At 29.5% G+C, this 27748-nt stretch overlaps 1 protein-coding gene across 2 annotated transcripts in view; it reads left to right on the plus strand.

Moving 5' to 3' along the window:
* Window positions 1-23147, plus strand: part of LOC149743751 (cubilin-like) — a 35778-nt gene extending 12631 nt beyond the window's left edge. The window contains exons 25-31 of one of the 2 annotated variants that reach the window (XM_089881423.1): window positions 21189-21349; window positions 21494-21675; window positions 21729-21885; window positions 21973-22157; window positions 22354-22514; window positions 22692-22852; window positions 22906-23147. In XM_089881423.1, the coding sequence (XP_089737549.1) occupies window positions 21189-21349; window positions 21494-21675; window positions 21729-21885; window positions 21973-22157; window positions 22354-22514; window positions 22692-22852; window positions 22906-23111 (1213 nt within the window). In that variant the 3' untranslated portion in view covers window positions 23112-23147. The remainder of the gene's footprint in view (window positions 1-21188; window positions 21350-21493; window positions 21676-21728; window positions 21886-21972; window positions 22158-22353; window positions 22515-22691; window positions 22853-22905) is intronic. The other variant, XM_089881432.1, reaches the window with a different exon arrangement.
* The last annotated feature ends 4601 nt before the right edge of the window (window positions 23148-27748 follow it).

Genomic DNA, 27748 nt, shown 5'->3' on the forward strand with positions numbered 1-27748 from the left:
TGGTATTTATATCATGTTTGTGATAAATATGTTGGTATTTATATCATGTTTGTGACAAATATATTGATATTTATATCATATTTGTGACGAATCTGTTGGTATTTATATCATGTTTGTGACAAATATGTTGGTATTTATATCATGTTTGTGATAAATCTGTTGGTATTTATATCATGTTTGTGACAAATATGTTGGTATTTATATCATGTTTGTGATAAATCTGTTGGTATTTATATCATGTTTGTGACAAATCTGTTGGTATTTATATCATGTTTGTGACAAATCTGTTGGTATTTATATCATGTTTGTGACAAATCTGTTGGTATTTATATCATGTTTGTGACAAATCTGTTGGTATTTATATCATGTTTGTGACAAATCTGTTGGTATTTATATCATGTTTGTGACAAATATGTTGGTATTTATATCATGTTTGTGACAAATCTGTTGGTATTTATATCATGTTTGTGACAAATCTGTTGGTATTTATATCATGTTTGTGACAAATCTGTTGGTATTTATATCATGTTTGTGAAAAATCTGTTGGTATTTATATCATGTTTGTGACAAATCTGTTGGTATTTACATCATGTTTGTGACAAATATATTGATATTTATATCATGTGTGTGACAAATATGTTGGTATTTATATCATGTTTGTGACAAATCTGTTGGTATTTATATCATGTTTGTGACAAATCTGTTGGTATTTATATCATGTTTGTGACAAATCTGTTGGTATTTATATCATGTTTGTGACAAATCTGTTGGTATTTATATCGTGTTTGTGACAAATCTGTTGGTATTTATATCATGTTTGTGACAAATATATTGATATTTATATCATGTTTGTGACAAATCTGTTGGTATTTATATCATGTTTGTGACAAATATATTGGTATTTATATCATGTTTGTGACAAATCTGTTGGTATTTATATCATGTTTGTGACAAATATATTGATATTTATATCATGTTTGTGACAAATATGTTCGTATTTATATCATGTTTGTGATAAATCTGTTGGTATTTATATCATGTTTGTGACAAATCTGTTCGTATTTATATCATGTTTGTGATAAATCTGTTGGTATTTATATCATGTTTGTGACGAATCTGTTGGTATTTATATCATGTTTGTGACAAATATGTTGATATTTATATCGTGTTTGTGATAAATATGTTGGTATTTATATCATGTTTGTGACAAATCTGTTGGTATTTATATCATGTTTGTGACAAATCTGTTGGTATTTATATCATGTTTGTGACAAATCTGTTGGTATTTATATCATGTTTGTGACAAATCTGTTGGTATTTATATCATGTTTGTGACAAATCTGTTGGTATTTATATAATGTTTGTGACAAATCTGTTGGTATTTATATCATGTTTGTGACAAATCTGTTGGTATTTATATCATGTTTGTGACAAATCTGTTGGTATTTATATCATGTTTGTGACAAATCTGTTGGTATTTATATCATGTTTGTGACAAATCTGTTGGTATTTATATCATGTTTGTGACAAATCTGTTGGTATTTATATCATGTTTGTGACGAATCAGTTGGTATTTATATCATGTTTGTGACGAATCTGTTGGTATTTATATCATGTTTGTGACGAATCTGTTGGTATTTATATCATGTTTGTGACAAATATATTGGTATTTATATCATGTTTGTGGTAAATCTGTTGGTATTAATATCGTGTTTGTGACAAATCTGTTGGTGTTTATATCATGTTTGTGGTAAATCTGTTGGTATTAATATCGTGTTTGTGACAAATCTGTTGGTATTTATATCATGTTTGTGATAAATATGTTGGTATTTATATCATGTTTGTGACAAATCTGTTGGTATTTATATCATGTTTGTGACAAATCTGTTGGTATTTATATCATGTTTGTGATAAATATGTTGGTATTTATATCATGTTTGTGACGAATCTGTTGGTATTTATATCATGTTTGTGACAAATCTGTTGGTATTTATATCATGTTTGTGACAAATCTGTTGGTATTTATATCATGTTTGTGACAAATCTGTTGGTATTTATATCATGTTTGTGACAAATCTGTTGGTATTTATATCATGTTCGTGATAAATATGTTGGTATTTATATCATGTTTGTGACAAATCTGTTGGTATTTATATCATGTTTGTGATAAATATGTTGGTATTTACATCATGTTTGTGACAAATATATTGAAATTTATATCATGTTTGTGACAAATCTGTTGGTATTTATATCATGTTTGTGATAAATATGTTGGTATTTACATCATGTTTGTGACAAATATATTGATATTTATATCATGTTTGTGACAAATCTGTTGGTATTTATATCATGTTTGTGACAAATCTGTTGGTATTTATATCATGTTTGTGACAAATCTGTTGGTATTTATATCATGTTTGTGACAAATCTGTTGGTATTTATATCATGTTTGTGACAAATATGTTGGTATTTATATCATGTTTGTGATAAATCTGTTGGTATTTATATCATGTTTGTGTCAAATCTGTTGGTATTTATATCATGTTGGTGACAAATCTGTTGGTATTTATATCATGTTTGTGACAAATCTGTTGGTATTTATATCATGTTTGTGACAAATATGTTGGTATTTATATCATGTTAGTGACGAATCTGTTGATATTTATATCATGTTTGTGACAAATCTGTTGGTATTTATATCATGTTTGTGACGAATCTGTTGGTATTTATATCATGTTTGTGATAAATCTGTTGGTATTTATATCATGTTTGTGATAAATATGTTGGTATTTATATCATGTTTGTGGTAAATCTGTTGGTATTTATATCATGTTTGTGACAAATCTGTTGGTATTTATATCATATTTGTGACGAATCTGTTGGTAGTTATATCATGTTTGTGACAAATCTGTTGGTATTTATATCATGTTTGTGACAAATCTGTTGGTATTTATATCATGTTTGTGACAAATCTGTTGGTATTTATATCATGTTTGTGACAAATCTGTTGGTATTTATATCATGTTTGTGACAAATCTGTTGGTATTTATATCATGTTTGTGACAAATATGTTGGTATTTATATCATGTTTGTGACAAATCTGTTGGTATTTATATCATGTTTGTGACAAATCTGTTGGTATTTATATCATGTTTGTGACAAATCTGTTGGTATTTATATCATGTTTGTGACAAATCTGTTGGTATTTATATCATGTTTGTGACAAATCTGTTGGTATTTATATCATGTTTGTGACAAATCTGTTGGTATTTATATCATGTTTGTGACAAATATGTTGGTATTTATATCATGTTTGTGACAAATCTGTTGGTATTTATATCATGTTTGTGACAAATCTGTTGGTATTTATATCATGTTTGTGACAAATCTGTTGGTATTTATATCATGTTTGTGAAAAATCTGTTGGTATTTATATCATGTTTGTGACAAATCTGTTGGTATTTACATCATGTTTGTGACAAATATATTGATATTTATATCATGTGTGTGACAAATATGTTGGTATTTATATCATGTTTGTGACAAATCTGTTGGTATTTATATCATGTTTGTGACAAATCTGTTGGTATTTATATCATGTTTGTGACAAATCTGTTGGTATTTATATCATGTTTGTGACAAATCTGTTGGTATTTATATCGTGTTTGTGACAAATCTGTTGGTATTTATATCATGTTTGTGACAAATATATTGATATTTATATCATGTTTGTGACAAATCTGTTGGTATTTATATCATGTTTGTGACAAATATATTGGTATTTATATCATGTTTGTGACAAATCTGTTGGTATTTATATCATGTTTGTGACAAATATATTGATATTTATATCATGTTTGTGACAAATATGTTCGTATTTATATCATGTTTGTGATAAATCTGTTGGTATTTATATCATGTTTGTGACAAATCTGTTCGTATTTATATCATGTTTGTGATAAATCTGTTGGTATTTATATCATGTTTGTGACGAATCTGTTGGTATTTATATCATGTTTGTGACAAATATGTTGATATTTATATCGTGTTTGTGATAAATATGTTGGTATTTATATCATGTTTGTGACAAATCTGTTGGTATTTATATCATGTTTGTGACAAATCTGTTGGTATTTATATCATGTTTGTGACAAATCTGTTGGTATTTATATCATGTTTGTGACAAATCTGTTGGTATTTATATCATGTTTGTGACAAATCTGTTGGTATTTATATAATGTTTGTGACAAATCTGTTGGTATTTATATCATGTTTGTGACAAATCTGTTGGTATTTATATCATGTTTGTGACAAATCTGTTGGTATTTATATCATGTTTGTGACAAATCTGTTGGTATTTATATCATGTTTGTGACAAATCTGTTGGTATTTATATCATGTTTGTGACAAATCTGTTGGTATTTATATCATGTTTGTGACGAATCTGTTGGTATTTATATCATGTTTGTGACGAATCTGTTGGTATTTATATCATGTTTGTGACGAATCTGTTGGTATTTATATCATGTTTGTGACAAATATATTGGTATTTATATCATGTTTGTGGTAAATCTGTTGGTATTAATATCGTGTTTGTGACAAATCTGTTGGTGTTTATATCATGTTTGTGGTAAATCTGTTGGTATTAATATCGTGTTTGTGACAAATCTGTTGGTATTTATATCATGTTTGTGATAAATATGTTGGTATTTATATCATGTTTGTGACAAATCTGTTGGTATTTATATCATGTTTGTGACAAATCTGTTGGTATTTATATCATGTTTGTGATAAATATGTTGGTATTTATATCATGTTTGTGACGAATCTGTTGGTATTTATATCATGTTTGTGACAAATCTGTTGGTATTTATATCATGTTTGTGACAAATCTGTTGGTATTTATATCATGTTTGTGACAAATCTGTTGGTATTTATATCATGTTTGTGACAAATCTGTTGGTATTTATATCATGTTCGTGATAAATATGTTGGTATTTATATCATGTTTGTGACAAATCTGTTGGTATTTATATCATGTTTGTGATAAATATGTTGGTATTTACATCATGTTTGTGACAAATATATTGAAATTTATATCATGTTTGTGACAAATCTGTTGGTATTTATATCATGTTTGTGATAAATATGTTGGTATTTACATCATGTTTGTGACAAATATATTGATATTTATATCATGTTTGTGACAAATCTGTTGGTATTTATATCATGTTTGTGACAAATCTGTTGGTATTTATATCATGTTTGTGACAAATCTGTTGGTATTTATATCATGTTTGTGACAAATCTGTTGGTATTTATATCATGTTTGTGACAAATATGTTGGTATTTATATCATGTTTGTGATAAATCTGTTGGTATTTATATCATGTTTGTGTCAAATCTGTTGGTATTTATATCATGTTTGTGACAAATCTGTTGGTATTTATATCATGTTTGTGACAAATCTGTTGGTATTTATATCATGTTTGTGACAAATATGTTGGTATTTATATCATGTTAGTGACGAATCTGTTGATATTTATATCATGTTTGTGACAAATCTGTTGGTATTTATATCATGTTTGTGACGAATCTGTTGGTATTTATATCATGTTTGTGATAAATATGTTGGTGTTTATATCATGTTTGTGACAAATATGTTGGTATTTATATCATGTTTGTGATAAATCTGTTGGTATTTACATCATGTTTGTGACAAATATATTGATATTTATATCATGTTTGTGACAAATCTGTTGGTATTTATATCATGTTTGTGATAAATATGTTGGTATTTATATCATGTTTGTGATAAATATGTTGGTATTTATATCATGTTTGTGATAAATATGTTGGTATTTATATCATATTTGTGACGAATCTGTTGGTATTTATATCATGTTTGTGACGAATCTGTTGGTATTTATATCATGTTTGTGATAAATCTGTTGGTATTTATATCATGTTTGTGATAAATATGTTGGTATTTATATCATGTTTGTGGTAAATCTGTTGGTATTTATATCATGTTTGTGACAAATCTGTTGGTATTTATATCATATTTGTGACGAATCTGTTGGTAGTTATATCATGTTTGTGACGAATCTGTTGGTATTTATATCATGTTTGTGACAAATCTGTTGGTATTTATATCATGTTTGTGATAAATATGTTGGTATTTATATCATGTTTGTGATAAATCTGTTGGTATTTACATCATGTTTGTGACAAATATATTGATATTTATATCATGTTTGTGACAAATCTGTTGGTATTTATATCATGTTTGTGACAAATCTGTTGGTATTTATATCATGTTTGTGACAAATATGTTGGTATTTATATCATGTTTGTGATAAATCTGTTGGTATTTATATCATGTTTGTGATAAATATGTTGGTATTTATATCATGTTTGTGACAAATCTGTTGGTATTTGTATCATGTTTGTGATAAATATGTTGGTATTTATATCATGTTTGTGACAAATCTGTTGGTATTTATATCATGTTTGTGATAAATATGTTGGTATTTATATCATGTTTGTGGTAAATCTGTTGGTATTTATATCATGTTTGTGACAAATCTGTTGGTATTTGTATCATGTTTGTGATAAATATGTTGGTATTTATATCATGTTTGTGACAAATCTGTTGGTATTTATATCATGTTTGTGACAAATCTGTTGGTATTTATATCATGTTTGTGACAAATCTGTTGGTATTTATATCATGTTTGTGATAAATCTGTTGGTATTTATATCATGTTGTTGACGAATCTGTTGGTATTTATATCATGTTTGTGACAAATATGTTGGTATTTATATCATGTTTGTGACAAATCTGTTGGTATTTATATCATGTTTGTGACAAATCTGTTGGTATTTATATCATGTTTGTGATAAATATGTTGGTATTTATATCATGTTTGTGACAAATCTGTTGGTATTTATATCATGTTTGTGACAAATCTGTTGGTATTTATATCATGTTTGTGATAAATATGTTGGTATTTATATCATGTTTGTGACAAATCTGCTGATATTTATATCATGTTTGTGACAAATCTGTTGGTATTTATATCATGTTTGTGACAAATCTGTTGGTATTTATATCATGTTTGTGATAAATATGTTGGTATTTATATCATGTTTGTGATAAATATGTTGGTATTTATATCATGTTTGTCACAAATTTGTTGGTATTTATATCATGTTTGTGACAAATATATTGATATTTATATCATATTTGTGACGAATCTGTTGGTATTTATATCATGTTTGTGATAAATATGTTGGTATTTATATCATGTTTGTGATAAATATGTTGGTATTTATATCATGTTTGTGACAAATCTGTTGGTATTTATATCATGTTTGTGACAAATCTGTTGGTATTTATATCATGTTTGTGATAAATCTGTTGGTATTTATATCATGTTTGTGACAAATCTGTTGGTATTTATATCATGTTTGTGATAAAAATGTTGGTATTTATATCATGTTTGTGACAAATCTGTTGGTATTTATATCATGTTTGTGACGAATCTGTTGATATTTATATCATATTTGTGATAAATCTGTTGGTATTTATATCATGTTTGTGATAAATCTGTTGGTATTTATATCATGTTTGTGACAAATCTGTTGGTATTTATATCATGTTTGTGATAAATCTGTTGGTATTTATATCATGTTTGTGACAAATATGTTGGTATTTATATCATGTTTGTGACAAATCTGTTGATATTTATATCATATTTGTGATAAATATGTTGGTATTTATATCATGTTTGTGACAAATCTGTTGGTATTTATATCATGTTTGTGACAAATCTGTTGGTATTTATATCATGTTTGTGATAAATCTGTTGGTATTTATATCATGTTTGTGACAAATCTGTTGGTATTTATATCATGTTTGTGACAAATCTGTTGGTATTTATATCATGTTTGTGATAAATCTGTTGGTATTTATATCATGTTTGTGACGAATCTGTTGGTATTTATATCATGTTTCTGACAAATCTGTTGGTATTTATATCATGTTTGTGACGAATCTGTTGGTATTTATATCATGTTTGTGACAAATCTGTTGGTATTTATATCATGTTTGTGACGAATCTGTTGGTATTTATATCATGTTTCTGACAAATCTGTTGGTATTTATATCATGTTTGTGACGAATCTGTTGGTATTTATATCATGTTTGTGACAAATCTGTTGGTATTTATATCATGTTTGTGACGAATCTGTTGGTATTTATATCATGTTTGTGATAAATATGTTGGTATTTATATCATGTTTGTGACGAATCTGTTGATATTTATATCATGTTTGTGACAAATCTGTTGGTATTTATATCATGTTTGTGACGAATCTGTTGGTATTTATATCATGTTTGTGATAAATATGTTGGTATTTATATCATGTTTGTGACGAATCTGTTGATATTTATATCATGTTTGTGACAAATCTGTTGGTATTTATATCATGTTTGTGACAAATCTGTTGGTATTTATATCATGTTTGTGACGAATCTGTTGGTATTTATATCATGTTTGTGACAAATCTGTTGGTATTTATATCATGTTTGTGGTAAATATGTTGGTATTTATATCATGTTTGTGATAAATATGTTGGTATTTATATCATGTTTGTGACGAATCTGTTGGTATTTATATCATGTTTGTGATAAATATGTTGGTATTTATATCATGTTTGTGACGAATCTGTTGGTATTTATATCATGTTTCTGACAAATCTGTTGGTATTTATATCATGTTTGTGACGAATCTGTTGGTATTTTTATCATGTTTGTGACAAATCTGTTGGTATTTATATCATGTTTGTGACAAATCTGTTGGTATTTATATCATGTTTGTGATAAATCTGTTGGTATTTATATCATGTTTGTGACAAATCTGTTGGTATTTATATCATGTTTGTGACAAATATGTTGATATTTATATCATGTTTGTGACAAATCTGTTGGTATTTATATCATGTTTGTGATAAATCTGTTGGTATTTATATCATGTTTGTGACGAATCTGTTGGTATTTATATCATGTTTCTGACAAATCTGTTGGTATTTATATCATGTTTGTGACGAATCTGTTGGTATTTATATCATGTTTGTGACAAATCTGTTGGTATTTATATCATGTTTGTGACGAATCTGTTGGTATTTATATCATGTTTCTGACAAATCTGTTGGTATTTATATCATGTTTGTGACAAATCTGTTGGTATTTATATCATGTTTGTGACGAATCTGTTGGTATTTATATCATGTTTGTGACGAATCTGTTGGTATTTATATCATGTTTGTGACGAATCTGTTGGTATTTATATCATGTTTGTGACAAATATATTGGTATTTATATCATGTTTGTGGTAAATCTGTTGGTATTAATATCGTGTTTGTGACAAATCTGTTGGTGTTTATATCATGTTTGTGGTAAATCTGTTGGTATTAATATCGTGTTTGTGACAAATCTGTTGGTATTTATATCATGTTTGTGATAAATATGTTGGTATTTATATCATGTTTGTGACAAATCTGTTGGTATTTATATCATGTTTGTGACAAATCTGTTGGTATTTATATCATGTTTGTGATAAATATGTTGGTATTTATATCATGTTTGTGACGAATCTGTTGGTATTTATATCATGTTTGTGACAAATCTGTTGGTATTTATATCATGTTTGTGACAAATCTGTTGGTATTTATATCATGTTTGTGACAAATCTGTTGGTATTTATATCATGTTTGTGACAAATCTGTTGGTATTTATATCATGTTCGTGATAAATATGTTGGTATTTATATCATGTTTGTGACAAATCTGTTGGTATTTATATCATGTTTGTGATAAATATGTTGGTATTTACATCATGTTTGTGACAAATATATTGAAATTTATATCATGTTTGTGACAAATCTGTTGGTATTTATATCATGTTTGTGATAAATATGTTGGTATTTACATCATGTTTGTGACAAATATATTGATATTTATATCATGTTTGTGACAAATCTGTTGGTATTTATATCATGTTTGTGACAAATCTGTTGGTATTTATATCATGTTTGTGACAAATCTGTTGGTATTTATATCATGTTTGTGACAAATATGTTGGTATTTATATCATGTTTGTGATAAATCTGTTGGTATTTATATCATGTTTGTGTCAAATCTGTTGGTATTTATATCATGTTTGTGACAAATCTGTTGGTATTTATATCATGTTTGTGACAAATCTGTTGGTATTTATATCATGTTTGTGACAAATATGTTGGTATTTATATCATGTTAGTGACGAATCTGTTGATATTTATATCATGTTTGTGACAAATCTGTTGGTATTTATATCATGTTTGTGACGAATCTGTTGGTATTTATATCATGTTTGTGATAAATATGTTGGTGTTTATATCATGTTTGTGACAAATATGTTGGTATTTATATCATGTTTGTGATAAATCTGTTGGTATTTACATCATGTTTGTGACAAATATATTGATATTTATATCATGTTTGTGACAAATCTGTTGGTATTTATATCATGTTTGTGATAAATATGTTGGTATTTATATCATGTTTGTGATAAATATGTTGGTATTTATATCATGTTTGTGATAAATATGTTGGTATTTATATCATATTTGTGACGAATCTGTTGGTATTTATATCATGTTTGTGATAAATCTGTTGGTATTTATATCATGTTTGTGATAAATATGTTGGTATTTATATCATGTTTGTGGTAAATCTGTTGGTATTTATATCATGTTTGTGACAAATCTGTTGGTATTTATATCATATTTGTGACGAATCTGTTGGTATTTATATCATGTTTGTGACGAATCTGTTGGTATTTATATCATGTTTGTGATAAATCTGTTGGTATTTATATCATGTTTGTGATAAATATGTTGGTATTTATATCATGTTTGTGACAAATCTGTTGGTATTTGTATCATGTTTGTGATAAATATGTTGGTATTTATATCATGTTTGTGACAAATCTGTTGGTATTTATATCATGTTTGTGATAAATATGTTGGTATTTATATCATGTTTGTGGTAAATCTGTTGGTATTTATATCATGTTTGTGACAAATCTGTTGGTATTTGTATCATGTTTGTGATAAATATGTTGGTATTTATATCATGTTTGTGACAAATCTGTTGGTATTTATATCATGTTTGTGACAAATCTGTTGGTATTTATATCATGTTTGTGACAAATCTGTTGGTATTTATATCATGTTTGTGACAAATCTGTTGGTATTTATATCATGTTTGTGACAAATATGTTGGTATTTATATCATGTTAGTGACGAATCTGTTGATATTTATATCATGTTTGTGACAAATCTGTTGGTATTTATATCATGTTTGTGACGAATCTGTTGGTATTTATATCATGTTTGTGATAAATATGTTGGTGTTTATATCATGTTTGTGACAAATATGTTGGTATTTATATCATGTTTGTGATAAATCTGTTGGTATTTACATCATGTTTGTGACAAATATATTGATATTTATATCATGTTTGTGACAAATCTGTTGGTATTTATATCATGTTTGTGATAAATATGTTGGTATTTATATCATGTTTGTGATAAATATGTTGGTATTTATATCATGTTTGTGATAAATATGTTGGTATTTATATCATATTTGTGACGAATCTGTTGGTATTTATATCATGTTTGTGATAAATCTGTTGGTATTTATATCATGTTTGTGATAAATATGTTGGTATTTATATCATGTTTGTGGTAAATCTGTTGGTATTTATATCATGTTTGTGACAAATCTGTTGGTATTTATATCATATTTGTGACGAATCTGTTGGTATTTATATCATGTTTGTGACGAATCTGTTGGTATTTATATCATGTTTGTGATAAATCTGTTGGTATTTATATCATGTTTGTGATAAATATGTTGGTATTTATATCATGTTTGTGACAAATCTGTTGGTATTTGTATCATGTTTGTGATAAATATGTTGGTATTTATATCATGTTTGTGACAAATCTGTTGGTATTTATATCATGTTTGTGATAAATATGTTGGTATTTATATCATGTTTGTGGTAAATCTGTTGGTATTTATATCATGTTTGTGACAAATCTGTTGGTATTTGTATCATGTTTGTGATAAATATGTTGGTATTTATATCATGTTTGTGACAAATCTGTTGGTATTTATATCATGTTTGTGACAAATCTGTTGGTATTTATATCATGTTTGTGACAAATCTGTTGGTATTTATATCATGTTTGTGACAAATCTGTTGGTATTTATATCATGTTTGTGATAAATCTGTTGGTATTTATATCATGTTTGTGACAAATCTGTTGGTATTTATATCATGTTTGTGATAAATCTGTTGGTATTTATATCATGTTGTTGACGAATCTGTTGGTATTTATATCATGTTTGTGACAAATATGTTGGTATTTATATCATGTTTGTGACAAATCTGTTGGTATTTATATCATGTTTGTGACAAATCTGTTGGTATTTATATCATGTTTGTGATAAATATGTTGGTATTTATATCATGTTTGTGACAAATCTGTTGGTATTTATATCATGTTTGTGACAAATCTGTTGGTATTTATATCATGTTTGTGATAAATATGTTGGTATTTATATCATGTTTGTGACAAATCTGCTGATATTTATATCATGTTTGTGACAAATCTGTTGGTATTTATATCATGTTTGTGACAAATCTGTTGGTATTTATATCATGTTTGTGATAAATATGTTGGTATTTATATCATGTTTGTGATAAATATGTTGGTATTTATATCATGTTTGTCACAAATTTGTTGGTATTTATATCATGTTTGTGACAAATATATTGATATTTATATCATATTTGTGACGAATCTGTTGGTATTTATATCATGTTTGTGATAAATATGTTGGTATTTATATCATGTTTGTGATAAATATGTTGGTATTTATATCATGTTTGTGACAAATCTGTTGGTATTTATATCATGTTTGTGACAAATCTGTTGGTATTTATATCATGTTTGTGATAAATCTGTTGGTATTTATATCATGTTTGTGACAAATCTGTTGGTATTTATATCATGTTTGTGATAAAATGTTGGTATTTATATCATGTTTGTGACAAATCTGTTGGTATTTATATCATGTTTGTGACGAATCTGTTGATATTTATATCATATTTGTGATAAATCTGTTGGTATTTATATCATGTTTGTGATAAATCTGTTGGTATTTATATCATGTTTGTGACAAATCTGTTGGTATTTATATCATGTTTGTGATAAATCTGTTGGTATTTATATCATGTTTGTGACAAATATGTTGGTATTTATATCATGTTTGTGACAAATCTGTTGATATTTATATCATATTTGTGATAAATATGTTGGTATTTATATCATGTTTGTGACAAATCTGTTGGTATTTATATCATGTTTGTGACAAATCTGTTGGTATTTATATCATGTTTGTGATAAATCTGTTGGTATTTATATCATGTTTGTGACAAATCTGTTGGTATTTATATCATGTTTGTGACAAATCTGTTGGTATTTATATCATGTTTGTGATAAATCTGTTGGTATTTATATCATGTTTGTGACGAATCTGTTGGTATTTATATCATGTTTCTGACAAATCTGTTGGTATTTATATCATGTTTGTGACGAATCTGTTGGTATTTATATCATGTTTGTGACAAATCTGTTGGTATTTATATCATGTTTGTGACGAATCTGTTGGTATTTATATCATGTTTCTGACAAATCTGTTGGTATTTATATCATGTTTGTGACGAATCTGTTGGTATTTATATCATGTTTGTGACAAATCTGTTGGTATTTATATCATGTTTGTGACAAATCTGTTGGTATTTATATCATGTTTGTGATAAATATGTTGGTATTTATATCATGTTTGTGACGAATCTGTTGATATTTATATCATGTTTGTGACGAATCTGTTGGTATTTATATCATGTTTGTGACGAATCTGTTGGTATTTATATCATGTTTGTGACGAATCTGTTGGTATTTATATCATGTTTGTGATAAATATGTTGGTATTTATATCATGTTTGTGACGAATCTGTTGATATTTATATCATGTTTGTGACAAATCTGTTGGTATTTATATCATGTTTGTGGTAAATATGTTGGTATTTATATCATGTTTGTGATAAATATGTTGGTATTTATATCATGTTTGTGACGAATCTGTTGGTATTTATATCATGTTTGTGATAAATATGTTGGTATTTATATCATGTTTGTGACGAATCTGTTGGTATTTATATCATGTTTCTGACAAATCTGTTGGTATTTATATCATGTTTGTGACGAATCTGTTGGTATTTATATCATGTTTGTGACAAATCTGTTGGTATTTATATCATGTTTGTGACAAATCTGTTGGTATTTATATCATGTTTGTGATAAATCTGTTGGTATTTATATCATGTTTGTGACAAATCTGTTGGTATTTATATCATGTTTGTGACAAATATGTTGATATTTATATCATGTTTGTGACAAATCTGTTGGTATTTATATCATGTTTGTGATAAATCTGTTGGTATTTATATCATGTTTGTGACGAATCTGTTGGTATTTATATCATGTTTCTGACAAATCTGTTGGTATTTATATCATGTTTGTGACGAATCTGTTGGTATTTATATCATGTTTGTGACAAATCTGTTGGTATTTATATCATGTTTGTGACGAATCTGTTGGTATTTATATCATGTTTCTGACAAATCTGTTGGTATTTATATCATGTTTGTGACGAATCTGTTGGTATTTATATCATGTTTGTGACAAATCTGTTGGTATTTATATCATGTTTGTGACAAATCTGTTGGTATTTATATCATGTTTGTGATAAATATGTTGGTATTTATATCATGTTTGTGACGAATCTGTTGATATTTATATCATGTTTGTGACAAATCTGTTGGTATTTATATCATGTTTGTGACGAATCTGTTGGTATTTATATCATGTTTGTGACGAATCTGTTGGTATTTATATCATGTTTGTGATAAATATGTTGGTATTTATATCATGTTTGTGACGAATCTGTTGATATTTATATCATGTTTGTGACAAATCTGTTGGTATTTATATCATGTTTGTGGTAAATATGTTGGTATTTATATCATGTTTGTGATAAATATGTTGGTATTTATATCATGTTTGTGACGAATCTGTTGGTATTTATATCATGTTTGTGATAAATATGTTGGTATTTATATCATGTTTGTGACGAATCTGTTGGTATTTATATCATGTTTCTGACAAATCTGTTGGTATTTATATCATGTTTGTGACGAATCTGTTGGTATTTATATCATGTTTCTGACAAATATGTTGGTATTTATATCATGTTTGTGACAAATATGTTGGTATTTATATCATGTTTGTGACAAATATGTTGGTATTTATATCATGTTTGTGACAAATCTGTTGGTATTTATATCATGTTTGTGACGAATCTGTTGGTATTTGTATCATGTTTGTGACAAATCTGTTGGTATTTATATCATGTTTGTGACAAATCTGTTGGTATTTATATCATGTTTGTGACAAATATGTTGGTATTTATATCATGTTTGTGGTAAATATGTTGGTATTTATATCATGTTTGTGACAAATATGTTGGTATTTATATCATGTTTGTGACAAATCTGTTGGTATTTGTATCATGTTTGTGACAAATCTGTTGGTATTTATATCATGTTTGTGACAAATCTGTTGGTATTTATATCATGTTTGTGACGAATCTGTTGGTATTTATATCATGTTTGTGATAAATATGTTGGTATTTATATCATGTTTGTGACGAATCTGTTGGTATTTATATCATGTTTGTGACGAATCTGTTGGTATTTATATCATGTTTGTGACAAATCTGTTGGTATTTATATCATGTTTGTGACAAATCTGTTGGTATTTATATCATGTTTGTGACAAATCTGTTGGTATTTATATCATGTTTGTGACGAATCTGTTGGTATTTATATCATGTTTGTGACGAATCTGTTGATATTTATATCATGTTTGTGACAAATCTGTTGGTATTTATATCATGTTTGTGACAAATCTGTTGGTATTTATATCATGTTTGTGACAAATCTGTTGGTATTTATATCATGTTTGTGACAAATCTGTTGGTATTTATATCATGTTTGTGACAAATCTGTTGGTATTTATATCATGTTTGTGACAAATCTGTTGGTATTTATATCATGTTTGTGACGAATCTGTTGGTATTTATATCATGTTTGTGACAAATCTGTTGGTATTTATATCATGTTTGTGACAAATCTGTTGGTATTTATATCATGTTTGTGACAAATCTGTTGGTATTTATATCATGTTTGTGACAAATCTGTTGGTATTTATATCATGTTTGTGACAAATATGTTGGTATTTATATCATGTTTGTGATAAATATGTTGGTATTTATATCATGTTTGTGACAAATATGTTGGTATTTATATCATGTTTGTGGTAAATATGTTGGTATTTATATCATGTTTGTGATAAATATGTTGGTATTTATATCATGTTTGTGACAAATCTGTTGGTATTTATATCATGTTTGTGACGAATCTGTTGGTATTTATATCATGTTTGTGACAAATCTGTTGGTATTTATATCATGTTTGTGACGAATCTGTTGGTATTTATATCATGTTTGTGACAAATCTGTTGGTATTTATATCATGTTTGTGACAATCTGTTGGTATTTATATCATGTTTGTGACGAATCTGTTGGTATTTATATCATGTTTGTGACAAATCTGTTGGTATTTATATCATGTTTGTGACGAATCTGTTGGTATTTATATCATGTTTGTGACAAATCTGTTGGTATTTATATCATGTTTGTGACGAATCTGTTGGTATTTATATCATGTTTGTGACAAATCTGTTGGTATTTATATCATGTTTGTGACAATCTGTTGGTATTTATATCATGTTTGTGACAAATCTGTTGGTGTTTATATCATGTTTGTGACGAATCTGTTGGTATTTATATCATGTTTGTGATAAATCTGTTGGTATTTATATCATGTTTGTGACAAATATATTGATATTTATATCATGTTTGTGACGAATCTGTTGGTATTTATATCATGTTTGTGATAAATCTGTTGGTGTTTATATCATGTTTGTGACAAATCTGTTGGTATTTATATCATGTTTGTGACAAATATGTTGGTATTTATATCATGTTTGTGATAAATCTGTTGGTATTTATATCATGTTTGTGATAAATCTGTTGGTGTTTATATCATGTTTGTGACAAATCTGTTGGTATTTATATCATGTTTGTGACAAATATGTTGGTATTTATATCATGTTTGTGACGAATCTGTTGGTATTTATATCATGTTTGTGACAAATCTGTTGGTGTTTATATCATGTTTGTGACGAATCTGTTGGTATTTATATCATGTTTGTGATAAATCTGTTGGTATTTATATCATGTTTGTGACAAATATATTGATATTTATATCATGTTTGTGACGAATCTGTTGGTATTTATATCATGTTTGTGATAAATCTGTTGGTGTTTATATCATGTTTGTGACAAATCTGTTGGTATTTATATCATGTTTCTGACAAATCTGTTGGTATTTATATCATGTTTGTGACAAATCTGTTGGTATTTATATCATGTTTGTGATAAATATGTTGATATTTATATCATGTTTGTGACAAATATGTTGGTATTTATATCATGTTTGTGATAAATCTGTTGGTATTTATATCATGTTTGTGATAAATCTGTTGGTGTTTATATCATGTTTGTGACAAATCTGTTGGTATTTATATCATGTTTGTGACAAATATGTTGGTATTTATATCATGTTTGTGACAAATCTGTTGGTATTTATATCATGTTTGTGACAAATATGTTGGTATTTATATCATGTTTGTGACAAATCTGTTGGTATTTATATCATGTTTGTGACAAATATGTTGGTATTTATATCATGTTTGTGACAAATCTGTTGGTATTTATATCATGTTTGTGACGAATCTGTTGGTATTTATATCATGTTTGTGACAAATATATTGATATTTATATCATGTGTGTGACAAATATGTTGGTATTTATATCATGTTTGTGACAAATCTGTTGGTATTTATATCATGTTTGTGACGAATCTGTTGGTATTTATATCATGTTTGTGACAAATATATTGATATTTATATCATGTTTGTGACAAATCTGTTGGTATTTATATCATGTTTGTGATAAATATGTTGGTATTTATATCATGTTTGTGACAAATATGTTGATATTTATATCATGTTTGTGACAAATCTGTTGGTATTTATATCATGTTTGTGACGAATCTGTTGGTATTTATATCATGTTTGTGATAAATATGTTGGTATTTATATCATGTTTGTGATAAATATGTTGATATTTATATCATGTGTGTGACAAATCTGTTGGTATTTATATCATGTTTGTGACAAATCTGTTGGTATTTATATCATGTTTGTGACAAATATGTTGGTATTTATATCATGTTTGTGACAAATCTGTTGGTATTTATATCATGTGTGTGACAAATCTGTTGGTATTTATATCATGTTTGTGATAAATATGTTGGTATTTATATCATGTTTGTGACAAATCTGTTGGTATTTATATCATGTTTGTGACAAATCTGTTGGTATTTATATCATGTTTGTGACAAATCTGTTGGTATTTATATCATGTTTGTGACAAATCTGTTGGTATTTATATCATGTTTGTGACAAATCTGTTGGTATTTATATCATGTTTGTGACAAATATGTTGGTATTTATATCATGTTTGTGACAAATCTGTTGGTATTTATATCATGTTTGTGACAAATATGTTGGTATTTATATCATGTTTGTGACAAATCTGTTGGTATTTATATCATGTTTGTGACAAATATGTTCGTATTTATATCATGTTTGTGACAAATCTGTTGGTATTTATATCATGTTTGTGACGAATCTGTTGGTATTTATATCATGTTTGTGACAAATATATTGAAATTTATATCATGTGTGTGACAAATATGTTGGTATTTATATCATGTTTGTGACAAATCTGTTGGTATTTATATCATGTTTGTGACGAATCTGTTGGTATTTATATCATGTTTGTGACAAATATATTGATATTTATATCATGTTTGTGACAAATCTGTTGGTATTTATATCATGTTTGTGATAAATATGTTGGTATTTATATCATGTTTGTGACAAATATGTTGATATTTATATCATGTTTGTGACAAATCTGTTGGTATTTATATCATGTTTGTGACGAATCTGTTGATATTTATATCATGTTTGTGATAAATATGTTGGTATTTATATCATGTTTGTGATAAATATGTTGATATTTATATCATGTGTGTGACAAATCTGTTGGTATTTATATCATGTTTGTGACAAATCTGTTGGTATTTATATCATGTTTGTGACAAATATGTTGGTATTTATATCATGTTTGTGACAAATCTGTTGGTATTTATATCATGTGTGTGACAAATCTGTTGGTATTTATATCATGTTTGTGATAAATATGTTGGTATTTATATCATGTTTGTGACAAATCTGTTGGTATTTATATCATGTTTGTGACAAATCTGTTGGTATTTATATCATGTTTGTGACAAATCTGTTGGTATTTATATCATGTTTGTGACAAATCTGTTGGTATTTATATCATGTTTGTGACAAATCTGTTGGTATTTATATCATGTTTGTGACAAATCTGTTGGTATTTATATCATGTTTGTGACAAATCTGTTGGTATTTATATCATGTGTGTGACAAATCTGTTGGTATTTATATCATGTTTGTGATAAATATGTTGGTATTTATATCATGTTTGTGACAAATCTGTTGGTATTTATATCATGTTTGTGACAAATCTGTTGGTATTTATATCATGTTTGTGACAAATCTGTTGGTATTTATATCATGTTTGTGACAAATCTGTTGGTATTTATATCATGTTTGTGACAAATCTGTTGGTATTTATATCATGTTTGTGACAAATCTGTTGGTATTTATATCATGTTTGTGACAAATCTGTTGGTATTTATATCATGTTTGTGACAAATCTGTTGGTATTTATATCATGTTTGTGACAAATATGTTGGTATTTATATCATGTTTGTGACAAATATGTTGGTATTTATATCATGTTTGTGACAAATCTGTTGGTATTTATATCATGTTTGTGACAAATATGTTCGTATTTATATCATGTTTGTGACAAATCTGTTGGTATTTATATCATGTTTGTGACAAATATGTTGGTATTTATATCATGTTTGTGACAAATATGTTGGTATTTATATCATGTTTGTGACAAATATGTTGGTATTTATATCATGTTTGTGACAAATCTGTTGGTATTTATATCATGTTTGTGACAAATCTGTTGGTATTTATATCATGTTTGTGACAAATATGTTGGTATTTATATCATGTTTGTGACAAATATGTTCGTATTTATATCATGTTTGTGACAAATCTGTTGGTATTTATATCATGTTTGTGACAAATATGTTGGTATTTATATCATGTTTGTGACAAATATGTTGGTATTTATATCATGTTTGTGACAAATATGTTGGTATTTATATCATGTTTGTGACAAATATGTTCGTATTTATATCATGTTTGTGACAAATCTGTTGGTATTTATATCATGTTTGTGACAAATATGTTGGTATTTATATCATATTTGTGACAAATATGTTGGTATTTATATCATGTTTGTGACAAATATGTTGGTATTTATATCATGTTTGTGACGAATATGTTGGTATTTATATCATGTTTGTGACAAATCTGTTGGTATTTATATCATGTTTGTGACGAATCTGTTGGTATTTATATCATGTTTGTGACAAATATGTTGGTATTTATATCATGTTTGTGGTAAATCTGTTGGTATTTATATCATGTTTGTGACAAATCTGTTGGTATTTATATCATGTTTGTGACAAATCTGTTGGTATTTATATCATGTTTGTGACAAATCTGTTGGTATTTATATCATGTTTGTGACAAATATGTTGGTATTTATATCATGTGTAAATTGAACCCCTTTTATAGGAATGGTGGATATGATGTCTCAGCATTAATCGGCACTTATTGCGGCACGAGTATTTCATCATATTTCGTAACCCATGGCAACCAAATGTTTGTTAAATTTTCAACAAACCAAAAAAATAACTTCCGTGGTTTTCTCATGGATTATAATGCTGCAGTAACAGGTATGTTATTGTGGTAAATATGGTTTATTACATTATATCGCTTGTACAGTATAACCGTACAGCATTTTTAAATTTTATTTTGCTCTTTTATCCATAAGTGTTCAAAAATAAATTTATGTTATGTTTCTTTACTCTAACACACAGGGTGTGGGGGAACGCTCACAACATCGGTTGGTTACTTCCAATCACCAAATTTCCCGTTTGCGTACGACCACAACAGCGCGTGTTCATGGTTGATCAATGTGGCGCAAGGTTCAGGGGTCAGACTTATCTTCACTGCGTTTGAGGTTTTACCACACGGGGTGTGTGATGATGATTACGTTGAGGTAGGGGGGGTGTGTTTATGTTGTGTTTGAATATTACCATTTATATATTAAAGATATTCGACGGACCCTCATATGCATACCCATCGCTCGGCAGAAACTGTGGTGCCTCTCTACCCCCACCTACTGAGAGTCGTACAAACCAACTTTATGTCCAGTTTCAAAGCGACCAATCACAGTCGGGAAGTGGATTCGTTGCTCAATACGATACAAGTAAGTGTGGTTGGGGTTAGCTGGGGTTAGGGGGTGATGTTGCCCCACCACTTGTATATCTAATTATATACTTACATACACCACCAGTTTGCAAACGTACGATTACCACAAGCGAAACCACATTCATTCAATCCATGGACTATCCGGACTCCTACCCTCCTAACAGAGATTGTGAGTGGTTGGTGCAAGGAACTTTGGGAAGCAAGATGAACGTAACGTTTCGGTATTTGGACTTGGAAGGTTGCGAGGAGTGTTCATGCGATTATATTGAGGTTTGTAGAGCTTGTTGTCACTTGTTAAGAGTTGTAGTGGAACTGCCGCCATTGTTTGTCCATAAGCAAAAACAACGAAACCTAATATTTCAATTCACCGAAGAATACACATTTTCCTAATTATACCAGTGTTTTATTGGGTTGTTGAAATTGTTTTGCTTTAGATACATATTACTCCTAGTTGTTCAATTCCTAGTTATTCGACGGCTCAGATGCGGCCACCAGCCCAAAGATGGGAAGATATTGCTCCAGTGCACCTAACCAAATAAGAACGTCATCAAATCACCTCATTGTTACGTTCCGTACGAATGCGCAAACTCAGTCGAGTGGATTCAACATTCAAGTTGATGTTGATGGGTTTGTGTTTGGATGAGATGTATAGTCATTATAATACGGGTGTTCTGTTTCATATACCTCGTGCCCATTTATAATATTGATTGTTAATGAATAATGTTGATTGTTGATTTATAATGTTCATTGTTGATTTATAATGTTGATTGTTGATGAATAATGTTGATGATCTTCATGTTGCAGATGTAGTTCAACCCTCACAGAACCTTCCGGAAGTTTTACTTCCCCAAACTTTCCCAATAATTATGACGATAACAAAGAATGTATTTGGTCCATTATGACATCATATGGTAGCAGTGTTCAACTAACAATTGATGTCTTTGATGTAGAACACCATACACAATGTATGTATTATGACAATATACGCTTAATTTACCTTAATTATTGTTAAACAAAGGTGATTATGATGTATTGGAAATATACAATGGCTTGGACACCGACCCCGATTACAAATTGGCAACTCTATGCAACATGGGTGATTCCCCACCATCGCTACCATTAATAGTTTCTTCATCCTCAAATTTTATGACTGTCAGATTTCTAACAGGTTTGTTTTATTCGATTTTTTTGGTTTTGTATTCTATAAGGGTAAGCTCATGTTAGGATGAGGTTCATACACGTGACCAGTTGTACACATACACCCCATATTAGTACCAGTTGTTCACATACACCCCATATTAGTACCAGTTGTACACATACACCCCATATTAGTACTAGTTGTACACATACACCTCATATTAGTATCAGTTATTCACATACACCCCATATTAGTATCAGTTATTCACATACACCCCATATTAGTACCAGTTGTTCACATACACCCCATATTAGTACCAGTTGTTCACATACACCCCATATTAGTACCAGTTGTATACATACACCTCATATTAGTACCAGTTGTACACATACACCTCATATTAGTACCAGCTGTACACATACACCCCATATTAGTACCAGTTGTACACATACACCCCATATTAGTATCAGTTGTACACATACACCCCATATTAGTACCAGTTGTTCACATACACCTCATATTAGTACCAGTTGTTCACATACACCCCATATTAGTACCAGTTGTTCACATACACCTCATATTAGTACCAGTTGTTCACATACACCCCATATTAGTACCAGTTGTTCACATACACCCCATATTAGTATCAGTTGTACACATACACCCCATATTAGTACCAGTTGTTCACATACACCCCATATTAGTATCAGTTGTTCACATACACCCCATATTAGTATCAGTTGTTCACATACACCCCATATTAGTATCAGTTGTTCACATACACCCCATATTAGTACCAGCTGTTCACATACACCCCATATTAGTACCAGTTGTTCACATACACCCCATATTAGTACCAGTTGTTCACATACACCCTATATTAGTAACAGTTGTTCACATACACCCCATATTAGTACCAGTTGTTCACATACACCCCATATTAGTACCAGTTGTTCACATACACTCCATATTAGTATCAGTTGTTCACATACACCCCATATTAGTATCAGTTGCTCACATACACCTCATATTAGTAGTATCAGTTGTTCACATACACCCCATATTAGTATCAGTTGTTCACATACACCCCATATTAGTACCAGTTGTTCACATACACCTCATATTAGTACCAGTTGTACACATACACCCCATATTAGTACCAGTTGTACACATACACCCCATATTAGTATCAGTTGTTCACATACACCCCATATTAGTATCAGTTGTTCACATACACCCCATATTAGTACCAGTTGTACACATACACCCCATATTAGTACCAGTTGTTCACATACACCCCATATTAGTATCAGTTGTTCACATACACCCCATATTAGTATCAGTTGTTCACATACACCTCATATTAGTACCAGTTGTTCACATACACCTCATATTAGTATCAGTTATTCACATACACCCCATATTAGTACCAGTTGTTCACATACACCCCATATTAGTATCAGTTGTTCACATACACCCCATATTAGTACCAGTTGTTCACATACACCCCATATTAGTACCAGCTGTACACATACACCCCATATTAGTACCAGTTGTACACATACACCCCATTTTAGTTTCAGTTGTTCACATACACCCCATATTAGTATCAGTTGTACACATACACCCCATATTAGTACCAGTTGTTCACATACACCCCATATTAGTACCAGCTGTACACATGCTCCCCATAATAGTATCAGTTGTTCACATACACCCCATATTAGTATCAGTTGTTCACAAACACCCCATATTAGTACCAGTTGTTCACATACACCCCATATTAGTACCAGTTGTACACATACACCCCATATTAGTACCAGTTGTTCACATACACCCCATATTAGTACCAGCTGTACACATACACCCCATATTAGTACCAGTTGTACACATACACCCCATATTAGTACCAGTTGTACACATACACCCCATATTAGTATCAGTTGTACACATACACCCCATATTAGTACCAGTTGTTCACATACACCTCATATTAGTATCAGTTGTATCAGTTGTACACATACACCCCATATTAGTATCAGTTGTTCACATACACCCCATATTAGTACCAGTTGTTCACATACACCACATATTAGTATCAGTTGTTCACATACACCTCATATTAGTATCAGTTGTTCACATACACCCCATATTAGTATCAGTTGTTCACAAACACCCCATATTAGTACCAGTTGTTCACATACACCCCATATTAGTACCAGTTGTATACATACACCTCATATTAGTACCAGTTGTTCACATACACCTCATATTAGTACCAGTTGTATACATACACCCCATATTAGTACCAGTTGTTCACATACACCTCATATTAGTACCAGTTGTTCACATACACCCCATATTAGTACCAGTTGTTCACATACACCCTATATTAGTAACAGTTGTTCACATACACCCCATATTAGTACCAGTTGTTCACATACACCCCATATTAGTACCAGTTGTTCACATACACTCCATATTAGTATCAGTTGTTCACATACACCCCATATTAGTATCAGTTGCTCACATACACCTCATATTAGTATCAGTTGTTCACATACACCCCATATTAGTATCAGTTGTTCACAAACACCCCATATTAGTACCAGTTGTTCACATACACCCCATATTAGTACCAGTTGTTCACATACACCCCATATTAGTACCAGTTGTACACATACACCCCATATTAGTATCAGTTGTTCACAAACACCCCATATTAGTATCAGTTGTTCACAAACACCCCATATTAGTATCAGTTGTACACATACACCTCATATTAGTACCAGTTGTTCACATACACCTCATATTAGTATCAGTTGTTCACATACACCCCATATTAGTATCAGTTGCTCACATACACCTCATATTAGTATCAGTTGTTCACATACACCCCATATTAGTATCAGTTGTTCACAAACACCCCATATTAGTACCAGTTGTTCACATACACCCCATATTAGTACCAGTTGTTCACATACACCCCATATTAGTATCAGTTGTACACATACACCCCATATTAGTACCAGTTGTTCACATACACCCCATATTAGTATCAGTTGTACACATACACCCCATATTAGTACCAGTTGTTCACATACACCTCATATTAGTATCAGTTGTTCACATACACCCCATATTAGTACCAGTTGTTCACATACACCTCATATTAGTACCAGTTGTTCACATACACCCCATATTAGTACCAGTTGTTCACATACACTCCATATTAGTATCAGTTGTTCACATACACCCCATATTAGTATCAGTTGCTCACATACACCTCATATTAGTATCAGTTGTTCACATACACCCCATATTAGTATCAGTTGTTCACAAACACCCCATATTAGTACCAGTTGTTCACATACACCCCATATTAGTACCAGTTGTTCACATACACCCCATATTAGTACCAGTTGTACACATACACCCCATATTAGTATCAGTTGTTCACAAACACCCCATATTAGTATCAGTTGTTCACAAACACCCCATATTAGTACCAGTTGTACACATACACCCCATATTAGTATCAGTTGTTCACAAACACCCCATATTAGTATCAGTTGTTCACAAACACCCCATATTAGTATCAGTTGTACACATACACCTCATATTAGTACCAGTTGTTCACATACACCCCATATTAGTACCAGTTGTACACATACACCCCATATTAGTACCAGTTGTTCACATACACCCCATATTAGTACCAGTTGTTCACATACACCTCATATTAGTACCAGTTGTTCACATACACCTCATATTAGTACCAGTTGTATACATACACCCCATATTAGTATCAGTTGTACACATACACCCCATATTAGTATCAGTTGTACACATACACCCCATATTAGTACCAGTTGTTCACATACACCCCATATTAGTATCAGTTGTACACATACACCCCATATTAGTACCAGTTGTTCACATACACCTCATATTAGTATCAGTTGTTCACATACACCCCATATTAGTACCAGTTGTTCACATACACCCCATATTAGTATCAGTTGTATACATACACCCCATATTAGTACCAGTTGTTCACATACACCTCATATTAGTACCAGTTGTATACATACACCCCATATTAGTACCAGTTGTTCACATACACCCCATATTAGTACCAGTTGTTCACATACACCTCATATTAGTACCAGTTGTATACATACACCCCATATTAGTACCAGTTGTTCACATACACCTCATATTAGTACCAGTTGTTCACATACACCCCATATTAGTACCAGTTGTACACATACACCCCATATTAGTACCAGTTGTTCACATACACCCCATATTAGTACCAGCTGTACACATACACCCCATATTAGTAACAGTTGTTCACATATACCCCATATTAGTACCAGTTGTTCACATACACCTCATATTAGTACCAGTTGTTCACATACACCCCATATTAGTATCAGTTGTACACATACACCCCATATTAGTACCAGTTGTTCACATACACCCCATATTAGTACCAGTTGTATACATACACCCCATATTAGTATCAGTTGTACACATACACCCCATATTAGTATCAGTTGTACACATACACCCCATATTAGTACCAGTTGTTCACATACACCCCATATTAGTATCAGTTGTACACATACACCCCATATTAGTACCAGTTGTTCACATACACCTCATATTAGTATCAGTTGTTCACATACACCCCATATTAGTACCAGTTGTTCACTTA

This window comes from Ciona robusta, chromosome 1 (assembly GCF_009617815.1).
Source record: "Ciona robusta chromosome 1, ASM961781v2".
NCBI lineage: Eukaryota > Metazoa > Chordata > Ascidiacea > Phlebobranchia > Cionidae > Ciona > Ciona robusta.